We start from the raw sequence: 11,389 nt of genomic DNA on the forward strand, positions 1-11,389 counted from the left end.
CAATTATAGACGTGCTATAAATAGTTCATCCCTTGGAGGAATCCTCTAATCATCTCTAAAAATAAGAAGTCACATGATTTAAGTGTCCTGCACTGACCCTTTTGGTACTTCACATAAAAGGATGAACTCAGCAAGGTTACACCATATATAAGTTTAGGCAACGTTCCATGTTGCTCAATTTTTATATCCACACAATTAGAAAGTCTGGTCTTTTCACTTCAGTTCGTACTCAAAACTCAGTAAAGCATTCAGTCCTGTATCTGATGTAAAGCTTGGGAGTAAATCCATAGGAGGTGCAGGTCCACAAGGCATCGACATTTTCTCCTTCCGATTAAAGCCTGGAAATCTCCTTTACCTGCCTGAAAACAGCTGGGCAGCCAATTTATAACACTAGCCTCTTGCTGATTTCTTTCTTGATCCATCCACACTAATCAATCCTTTGACTCATCCTACCCTTAGGCTGTATAGTGCCAATCACAGAAAAATTCTGATCAGTGAGTGGAAATCACTGAAGAAGAGTTTGTGGAAGTCCTGTGCTGAAAAGGTCCCTGATGTAATACTGCAAAAGTTATGCTCGTGACTCTTGTTAAGTGCTAGCAGCTATACTTGCTATTCAGCCTGTAAGCTCTTCAAGGCAGGGACCTTTCCTCACATTTGTCTGTAAAGCTTCTAGTGCCCAGATGGTGCCATACAAATGAATAATAATTATATTTCCATGTAGACCATTATTGTGCGTAATGTAAATTACTTTCACTGATCCAAGAGGAAATAATTTTCTCATTTTGAAATGAAAAGAGAGAGTAAAAATAATGATTACTTGTTTGACGCTATTATTATAACAATAATTACATTTATTGGTCCAGAATCCTCAGCTGATCTGTACTGACTTTAATGGAGCTATGCCAATGCATGGCAGCTGACAAGCTGGTCCCAGTCTTTGCTGAAGATCTCAAACTATTTCACAAGGACTGATTACTTCAAACCAACACCACTTCCATAAAGATGGGAAGTTAATTAAGCACACTTTGCAGACTGCGGAAGAAAAATGACAGACCTGGTGTATGAAGGAATGGATTCCTACAACGGCACAGCAGGTATCTGAGCATCACTGCCTCGGCCCCCCTCCCTCGCCAGTGCAGAGGAGCAGGCTTTTGCAGAGATTCAGACCTCAAGCAAGCTGAATTGCCTTCTGGAGGCACTCATCTCTCTCTATTCATTAGAAGGCCTTAGACTGCCTGAACTTAGCAACCCAGTGTTTGTGAGATTCAGCCCCGGCTTAAGTGCTCAAAAGGGGACAGCTGCACCAAACATGAACGGGACAAATAAAGTTGGAACCTGCCAGGCCTCGGCTCCTCCGAAGGAATAAAAACCAACAAAACACAATTATCAGACCAAAGAGGACTAGTCTGGATAGTCAATAACTGAAAACCCCCAAACTACATGTCACTTTTAGCTATGTGGCTCTAAATGCTTTGCTACAGATGTCAAGAGGTTACTGATGGGAGAAGGCAACCAAGACTCCGACCTTCCCTGCTCCCACTGAGCACTCTCCTGCCCAACACATACTCTGAGGCACAGCATCAAAGGCCTACCATTACTTAAAAAATGAAGAGGGACTGAGGTTCCCAAGTCTAAAAATCAGACTGGAACACTTGAAAGTGCTGCTACTCATAAACTGCACTAATAAAAGCAGTTACACATGCCAGCACTCATGCACCCTGTGAGTATCTGTGCAGGGATGCTCCTGCATCTGCCCGAATCAGACACCCCATCGGCCTAAATTAGAAGAAAAAAATACAGGACATTGTAGCCCATTTAAAGAGTCGCTGTAAAAGCTCCAGTGAAGTGCCAGAGCTAATTTTAACACTGTAAAGAAAAATCAGGAAGTATTTGATTAAAATTAATCCTTGAGGTTATATAATTTGACTGTTCCTACAAATTAAGTTCACTTCATGCTTTCATTGTACTCCTGTCCCTTCATCAAGTTCTAACAAGATGCTATATCACATATCAGGGACTTTCAATGCTGAAGGGAAAAAATATTTTGAAAAATATTTCTCAATACAGCTGAGATGTGGCAGGTAATGAGGGCCTTTTACACCAAAAAGTACCCACTTTGCAATAGCTGACAAGAAATAAATGGGATTTGTATGTCTCCTGTACAACAGCTGGTCTTCTCTCGCTAAAAAAATGAAAACACTTCCATTTCAAAGGGAACATCTGCAAAATCCCATCATACATTAAAGAATAAAAAACCAACACAACAAAAAATACACCAGTGGCCTGAAAAAGACTTCCGATAGCATAACCAATTAACACAGATCCATTTCATATAATACCTTCCCACATCCCCACAGAGAAGATGCTTAATGAGGTAACTGCTGTAGGAGTCCATCAATCTAATCTGGTTCTAATACTCTTCTTAAATAATGCATACATTAGTTCTCTGTTACTGAAAAGATTTGTTTGTTTTATTAACATGTGCCTTGTTAAGTGCTAAGGCTTTGTAAAAATCATTATGCAGCTTCTAGCTGCAGATGTATTGTCTCCCCCCCTTCCCATTACAAAATGATTAGTTGTCTCCATTCTCCTTTTCAATTGTTATAAAAGCTGTACTGCAGCGTGATTAAGCTCTCGTTAACTAGCAAAACTGTACTTAACGGTCAAGTCAGTACTATGGACCCATTCTCTAAGAAATATATGATTTCTAGCCACATAATAGCTCGATGCCATTAATTTTATTGATGATCTAAGGTACCTTAACTAAGCTGTTTCACTGAGACCAACAGGTGTACTAAAACAAGTGAGGACCCAGTTTCCAGAGCTTGATTCACACCAGACTGAAGTTTAACACATAAATGATTAGTTCACATTAAGCTCCCTTGCACCTTTCAGGTCTGGAAATTTTTCTGGAAACCTTCTTCCCCTCATTTCTTGTGTTCAGAGATGAAATTACTGAGGCTACACATCTATATCAACAAGCTACTTAGAAGGGAAGATGTTTAAATAGGTACCGTCTGGTTGTGTCATCATATATGGAACCTATACATTCATCGATTTAAGCAAAAAAGATAAATTAGCGGTGAAATAATTCTTTTTTTCTTGAAAACTCTTTTGTTTTCTGGAGCTTAACAGATTGTTTTATGCTTAAGTGCAACTTTGCAGAGTGAACTCCCAATGACAACATTGAGTCTTCCAGCAGTAGCTCAGTTCTTTACCCAAGGCAGAAGCTCTCTCCTTCGATGCCCACCTTGCTACCACCCCAGTGCAAAGCTATGCTTCAATGCAGGTGCTATACTGAAACCTGTGCACTGTGCAGAAACTCACTTGTTAAGTACCTCCCACATGGATAACACACTGATGCTCGGCCAAGGGTAGGTCCAGGCTGTGTGTTTGTTTCTGGTAAAAAAGCACTGGGAATCTGCCTGCAGAATCTAAACATTACAGGGGCAAATACTCTTCCAAACCTGAAAAAAAACCACCAAGCTTCTGCTTGATACACAAGATGAATTCTGCACCGTTCTTACTTTGGGGGAGCGTTTGGAAAAGACAGGGGGAAATATTTGATGGATAGACTTTACAGAAAGTGGAGTAAATTTTCCTAGGTTTTCTTTGCTGTACAATTCCCCTAGTTTTCTCCAGCATTACGGAGTTGCTGCTACTTTGCCTTCAGTTACAACTGATCATAGTTTTTATAACTGTTTCCACTGAGTAGAGGAGCAGCTGGATGCCCTTCCTAGTTTCAGTAACCAACAGATATTACAGAGTTTACGCAGACATTACAATAACTTTTGGCTTCCTGCATCTTTAACCTGGTGGAGCTCAGTATGCATCACCAGGAGGTAATAAGGCGTCATGGCTTAACCCCAGCTGGTAACTAAGCACTGCACAGCCGCTCGCTCCCCCCTCCCCGCCGTGGGATGGGGGAGAGAATCAGAAGAGTAAAAGTGAGAAAACTCGTGGGTTGAGATAAAGGCAGCTTAATAAGCAAAGCAAAAGCTGCACACGCAACCAAAGCAAAACAAGGAATTCATTCACTCCTTCCCATGGGCAGGCAGGTGTTCAGCCATCTCCAGGAAAGCCGGGCTCCATCACACCTAACACTTACTTGGGAAGACAAACGCCGTAACTCTGAACATCCCCCCCTTCCTCCTTCTTCCCCCAGCTGTATATGCCGAGCATGACGTCACACGGTCTGGAATATCCCTTGGGTCAGTTGGGGTCAGCTGTCCCAGCTGTGTCCCCTCCAACTTCTTGTGCCCCCCCCGCCAGTCTCGTCACTGGTGGGATGGGGTGGGGTGAGGAGCAGAAAAGGCCTTGACTCTGTGTGAGCACTGCTCAGCAGTAACTAAAACGTCCCTGTGTTATCAACACTGTTTTCAGAGCCCCATACTAGCTACTGTGAAGAAAGTTAACTCTACCTCAGCCAAAATCAGCACCCAAGGAAGGAACAAGGACAAGAAGGAACAGGAAAGAAAAAATAACCTGCTTGAGCCAATTCAGCTGACCAATCCATGGAGGAACAGTGGACCCAGCCTCACTCTCCACATTCCCAGAAGAAGAAGAGATACCACATCTCCCACTACAGAAATGAAAATAAGGAGGAGAGGCACTAGTGATTCTCAGGACTGTCCTCCCTAGCTTAACTTCTGCTTGGAGTTAAAACACATAATCTTCACTGTCCCCAAACACACAACAGTTTCTTTTCATTTTACAGTTCTAGACATTTTGAGCTATTGTTTGTTTCCTTTGACAGCTTCATGCTGAAAGAAACACACCATTTTTTAAAAATGAATACACAAAATTTCAGACTAAAGAAATGCTCTGCTCCCACACAAGCAGGCAAGAGCTATATTTCACTCAACTGACACAGTAACAATGCACTGGCATTTTTATTTTATGGTAAAACAGGCAGTAATGAAAACCCAGTGGTGCCACGAGGCATGAAGAAGCATTACGTACCCACAGACATTGCCTTCAATGCCCAATTCCAAGGCAGAGGCCACAGCTGAGTAACGTGAGCACACCACTGCGACACACAACTGCCTCACAGTGCAACACTGGGCGTGAGCTAAGACCACAGCAGATGCTCTACCGTCACATCCCTCTCATCACCAGCAGCCCTGAAGCGGGGATTTGCATTCCTCCTTCTTCCTTTTGGGCTCCCCAGACACAACATCCACCAACAAGTCCCTTCCACCATCACTAGCAGGCTGCATTAAAAAACCCTGAGACTAAGCAGCATGCTTATGGTATTTTCTCAAAAAGCTGTTGCATGCTCTTCAAAGATAAAGACCCTTACATAAAAATCAACCTATTCTCAGAAGGTACCTGAATTCTTCCATGCTTTCAATGCTTGAGTTTTGTTGAATGAATAAAGCTTCTATGAAGGGTGCTGACAAGCTGCAAAAATCATACGTGGTTGCCAGTACCCACTGAAATCACCGTTACCGATACAATTCATACTACTTTGAAGATATCTACAAGCTCGTTTAATTAAATATGGAACAACTGCAGGAAACTGCTTATGAGTAATGAAAGCTCCAGATGTAGCTGGCCAGGGGATCTAGCACAGTAAATGTTTTCAGTTGCAAAATAGCTCAATTCCAAATTGTTTCTTCCTGCCAAGCTGGCAATTCATATTCAATTATGCACAGGTACGGGGCAATATTTTTTACTATGGTATGATGTTATTTCATTTTCCAAATGAAATTGTTTATTACATGTATCTGACAGTATTTAATAAAAATCTAAACACCTCTTAAACACCTGGTTCAAAGAATTACATTTCTTTTCCCACAGACACAAGTTACCAAATCCTCACGCTACTTAACTTATGTCCAGCTCAGTAAAGTAAAATACATACCACCATTTCAGTCTTGTACATAGGTCAGAGACAAAGAAAAAACAAGATAAATAAAAACACTATAACCTCATATGGCAGCTTTCAGACATAGGTTTGAGAAGCGCTATCTTCTGCAAAGTGTTCAAAACCTGATTTGCCTAACTATTTAGTATAAAGACTCTTATAAAGGCAGTTAGCAGGGTGCCCATGTGTTAAACACTCTTCAAAATGAAAAATGTGATCACATACTATGTCACAGACAAACATTTAGCATCTTTCAAGGAAATACTCCTCAAAGACATATTGAACACACCACTCCATTAACAGATCAAAGACACATTAAAATTAATATTCTTTTTTGGTTAAAATGCAAGACTGAGAAATCTTTGAAAAATCCTTGGAGGGTCTCTCAGATGCGCTTAACCCAAAGACATTTGGATATAATGGGACTACTGTATTCACACCAGCCAGCTTCTCCAACTGCTGCAAAACAATTTAACATACACAAACTATGGGAAACTTGGACTGAGAAGGATAATAACTTTGCTCAGGCATTATAGAAATTGCATTGTAATATGGAAACAAAGCAACAGGAGAAAGATCTTCTTTCGCACAAATTCCGTATTGTGCAATGCCATTAAACAGAGATTTTCCTCATGAACTGAGTCTGAAATCAAAACTGGGCCTGCCTCAGAGACAGGCAACATAGGTAGGGTTAGATAAATCAACATTTGCATGTCAGGAGTGCTTGGGAACTTCACCTACCAATTTAAGCTAGCTGCCAGGCTGTTAAGGCAGATATCTGCACAAATCCGATTTCCCTATCACTTTTCCACCAAGCACACATTTTAATCAATAGACAGATGCTTAAGTGTGGGGGTTTGTATTCTGACAAAGTAATTTTAAGGATGGCGGCCACTTCCCAGTGTGTAGGTTAAGCAAAGCCACAAGTACCATAAAGTCATCTTGAAGAAGTATTGCTAAATCACCTCGACAAAGCACTTTGTCAAGCACACTGCCACTTGTCTTGAGCCTTGTTTGGGGTTTTTTTTTTTTAATACCAATGTCAGACATTGTGGGACAGCCCAGTGTGATCCACACTAGCCATTTAGATAATGAGGGGAAAATAGGTACACTCAGCATCTGTTTTAAAACATGTTTTCTATTCGGAACCCCAGTGCTCCATCTTTAGGTCTTCGATCAAACCTGTATGCACAAAGGCATGATTCATAACTGCCAGCATCAAAATGATCATATCTGCATCCGCGTGTCGCCAGCACAGAAACAATTAGCTCTCGGCCCCGAACTCGGCATTTGTTCCAACGCACCGGGTGCAAACCGGATGCTGTGCCAGGACGTTTGTAGGACGACCACTAACAGTACTTGCTCTGATGCTGCCCCAGAGCTCACAGAAGAGGATTATTTCCTAGAAAGCCCAGCGAGCTGGGGAGCAGGGCTGGAGCCCCAGGTGCAGCCTGCCCGCTCCAAGCCCCCCACCTGCCCGGGTACCAGCACCGCCCAACCTTTGATATCCCTCACTGGAGAGACCAAGAGAGAAAAAAGCTGAAGAATGAAAGACACAAGAATAAAAGACTAGACAGATAGGAAAAGAGGCAGAGGTCAGAGTGCTGGAGGAAAAATAGTGGAGCCTGAATAGTTACATTTATGAACACATAAGTACCAAGATAAGATTACATGTAGAGACAAAAATTGAACTCAGTAAGCAAGAATTTTAATTTTCACATCTAGAAAGCACAGCAGGATCTGCACACACCGGATGGGTGCATACTACCTTTCAGAAAAGTTGTCCCAAATGTTAGTGACAGAACACTCGTGTGCTCAGGGCACAGTTCTCGGCAGCCTTTCTGTGGCCGAAACACCCACAGTCATTTACGAGGGTAAATCATCTCTGAGCCTCAAGCTCTTGCTTTCTCAAGATGTAAACAGAAACAGACAAAAATATGCATGCATAGTTTAAGAGGCAACACTTATTTAACATAAGCCTACTGCTAAAGGAATTAAATGAAAACCAAAGGAAGCTTCTCCTGAGCTGAAGAATACTACGTACCGGTTGTACACACCGGCGCACATTTCTGAGGTTTGCATCAATTGACCACGAACGCTATTAATTTGCTTTTTCACGCGCCTATTAAAAAATCCAGAAACACAACTGGCAATAGGGCCAGCTTTGCAATCCCCTGCGGTTCCAGGCCCGAGTCATTTAAATGAAAACTGGGGAGTTTGCAGAAGAAAATGGTATGAGGTAGGGCGAGAGGGTACAGTTCCAGTATCCTTGAGTTTTTAGCGGTTAATAGAAACGATTACATTAGATTTCATTGCCTGTCACCTACTGGGCCTGACAGAGCGGTGCAATAAAGAATAGCGCCCTGTGCGGTTTTCAGGTGGAAAAAATAAAGCAGCAGTAAAACAAACCCTTAGGAAGGCATCGGGCAGACGGCTCTCCAGCGAAGTTCGGGGATACCGAAATGCCCGCTGCGGAGGCAGGCAGTGCCGAAGGGGCACTGGGGAGAGGAGAGCATCCCACCGACGCGTTTTCTGGCGTTGCAGCCGCGGCCCACGGGCGCTCCCGCCGCACGGCCACTCCGCCGCTGGCCGTGCCGGGGGCGCCGGCAGCCAGGACCCCGGCCGCGGGTGGCAGCCCACGCGGCGGGACCGGACCCGCGCCGCGGCACCTGCGCGGCGGCGAGAGGCGCCCACGAAGCCGGGGCGTGGGGGGACGGGACGCGAGCCCCGGGGCGACCGCGCCTCGCTCGCCCCAACTTCCCCGCGCCTCCCGGGCGGCCCCCTCCGCAGAAGCGCGGCGAGACGCCGTGAGACGGGGGCGCAGCCGCCGCCCCTCCCGCCGCCCCCCGCCCGCGCCTACCATCGCCTTGCCGTGCGGGGCGGCGGGTCCGCGGCGCTGCGGGTGCGCCCGCTGCTCTCCGCCGCGGTCTCGCTTCTCGCGGCCGGCGGCGCCGCCGCGCTGCTCCTCGCCGGCGTCGAGGGAGGTGAAATTCCAGACGAGGAGGGTCTGCAGGAGCAGCACGGTGAGCGCCGCCACCAGCGCCGAGCGGGAGCGCCGCGCCAGCCGCCGGGCGCACGGAGCGGCCACCATCTTCGCTGCTGCCGCGCTCCCGAGAGCCGCCGCATCCGCCGCGGCACGGAGTTTTCAGCCGGGCAGAGCCAGACGTCAGCAGGAGGAGGGCGGAGGTGGGGAAGGAGGGAGGGAGGGAGAGAGAGGAGGGCGGACGGACGGACGGAGGAGGTGTGCGCGGCGCGTGGGGATGGGGGAAGCCGGCGGGGAGCCCGGGCGGCGCGGCAGCCCGCGGCCGGGCCAGCCCGGGGCGAGGGGTGGGGTTGGCGGAGGAAGAGGAAGGACGAGGAGGAGGAGGGTGGGCTGGGGGCGGGGGAGGGGCGGCAGCGGGGGGCTGCTGCCGCCGCCGGCGGGAGGGTGGGCGGGAGAGCCCCGGCCCTGCGTGAGGCGAAGGGGCCGGGGCTGGGCGGCTCCGCGCCTCACGGCGGGCGGGAAGGCGGGAGAGGAGAGGAGAGGGAAGGGGGCGGCCGGGGCGGGCGGCGACTGCCATCTTCTGAGGAAAAGCTGCCGCGCGCCGGCGGGCGGGAACCGGGCGTGAGGAGACGGGCGCGAGGCGCGAGGGTGCCGCCTCACCCTCGGTTGCCGCCTTCACCCGCTCCTGCCCTGTCACGGTTGGTATTCGGCCCTTTTTCTGTTTCTTTTTTATTTTTTTTTAACCGACTTGAAGCCCGTTTGCCCCGAACTGACCCGCAGCGTTTCAGATGGGGCTTTTTCGTTCGAGCTGGTCACATTAAAAATGGCCACAGCAAAAAGGCGGCACAGCTTGCACTCCTTAATGGAAGAAAATTTTGTCGCTAAATCATCAAACTTCTACAGATTATCAACAACTCCCTTATACTCATTAATTTCCCTATCAGGTAGCTATTGACCAGTCTTTACTTTTGAAAGGCTGTTACTCCAACCCTGCTCAAAGTAGACCTGAGCGTTCAGTCTGTGGGGCCTTCAGTCTCTGTGGGCCCTGCCGGTACCCAAGTGGTTTGACTGCTTGCAGCGTAGGTATGCCTTTAGAGACAGCATCGTTTCCCCCCATCTGGCAAACAGCAAATAATAAGGGAAGTCAGCACGGAAAGGCTTCTTTCTGTGTGAAGTCTGAGCATCGTCTGGCTGACCTTCAGTTCATGCAATGGGACAGTGTCCATTTTTGCCATCTGTGGTGATGGCAAACTGCTCTTTATGGGCAGAGAGCCCATGATAACAAATTTTGACAGTGCCAGGCTTCCACACCAGTTGCGCATGCATCGGATTTGCTGGACACACAGTTCAGTAAAGTGAGCTGTTTGAACAAAACCGAAAAAGATTCAAAGTGTTCTTGAATATTCTGACAGAGTCCGCACAGCTTGGGAAGTTGATGGATAATTTTTATTCCAAACCATCAAATAATTGGGCATTATAAATACCCTCAAGCAAATCTGTTGACAAATACCAGATAAAAGTGTCTTCCACTTGGAATTAAGTGCCATCCTGTTCAAAAGCAAGTTGTGGTCTTAGCATGTGGTTGTCCCACGCAGCCTTCCCTTGGGCTTTTAGAGGGCAGGATGCGCTCAAGGAGATGAAAAACCAGACTTTGAACAGGCCAAATCACCAAGAGCTCTGAAGAGCCACAGACCTCAGGGCCTGATTCTGATCCTGTGTACCTCATTGTGAAATGGGAGACACATTCAAACGGATGCCCTAAAATGGCTAAGAGCAACATTCAAGCCAGGCAATGTTTTAGCACAGGGCAACGTTGCTCTCTATAAAAGGAGCACAGCAGTAATTATGACCAAATTGTGATCCATGTTCCTTAAAATTTTTATGTCTTACTGGAAAATTTCCTCCAGATTTTCAGGGGCATTTTTTATACCAGAAAATGTCTGTGGATTTTCCTGATCTCTGTATATAATTACTGTGACTGATAAGGCAGTGAGGAACAGCAGTGCATGCTCAGTCTCACGTGTGTCCTACTGAAAGCACGTCTGGAGAGAAGATTTGTATCCAAACCACAATAATTTATAGGCCATAAAGATCTGAGTCTTCCATGTAAAGTCTGCCCTGCGTATGGGTGGGAGCCTCAGCATGAGACATTTCTGCACTGAGTGAAAAAGTGGAGTGGGGAGAGGAGCAGGCTTCCTCTCGGACAACATCCTCCTTTCCCTGTATTTATAGAGATGATGCAAAATCTGGAAAGGAGAGTGCAGTAGGTATGGCACTCATTTTTAAAACTGTGCTATGACCAATGACTGCTAACTGCTCAAAACATCCTTTTTCTGTTGCTAAAGAAAACAGCCAAATAGAATTAAGGAGGAGGATCATTTAACTAATTATTTTTTTCCTGTGCTGATTCAAACTGGAAAGCAAAAAGGGCAAAGCTGAGCTTCTTGAGAATTTGAAGATGAAAAAAATCACAAAAACTGAAAAACTGAACTGTACAAATCCTAAGAACAAACTGAAACCAGAAATAACATAAAAGT

General features: G+C 46.2%; 1 protein-coding gene across 3 annotated transcripts in view; it reads right to left on the minus strand.

Annotated features, from left to right (window-relative positions):
• The window catches only part of XYLT1 (xylosyltransferase 1), a 204,608-nt gene extending 195,594 nt beyond the window's left edge, over window positions 1-9,014 (minus strand). Inside the window, exon 1 of one of the 3 annotated variants that reach the window (XM_075058584.1) lies at window positions 8,730-9,014. In XM_075058584.1, the coding sequence (XP_074914685.1) occupies window positions 8,730-8,960 (231 nt within the window). In that variant the 5' untranslated portion in view covers window positions 8,961-9,014. The remainder of the gene's footprint in view (window positions 1-8,729) is intronic. The other 2 variants (XM_075058582.1, XM_075058583.1) reach the window with 2 other exon arrangements.
• Window positions 9,015-11,389: the final 2,375 nt, after the last annotated feature.

This window comes from Buteo buteo, chromosome 27, assembly GCF_964188355.1.
Source record: "Buteo buteo chromosome 27, bButBut1.hap1.1, whole genome shotgun sequence".
NCBI classification, from domain to species: Eukaryota; Metazoa; Chordata; class Aves; order Accipitriformes; family Accipitridae; genus Buteo; species Buteo buteo.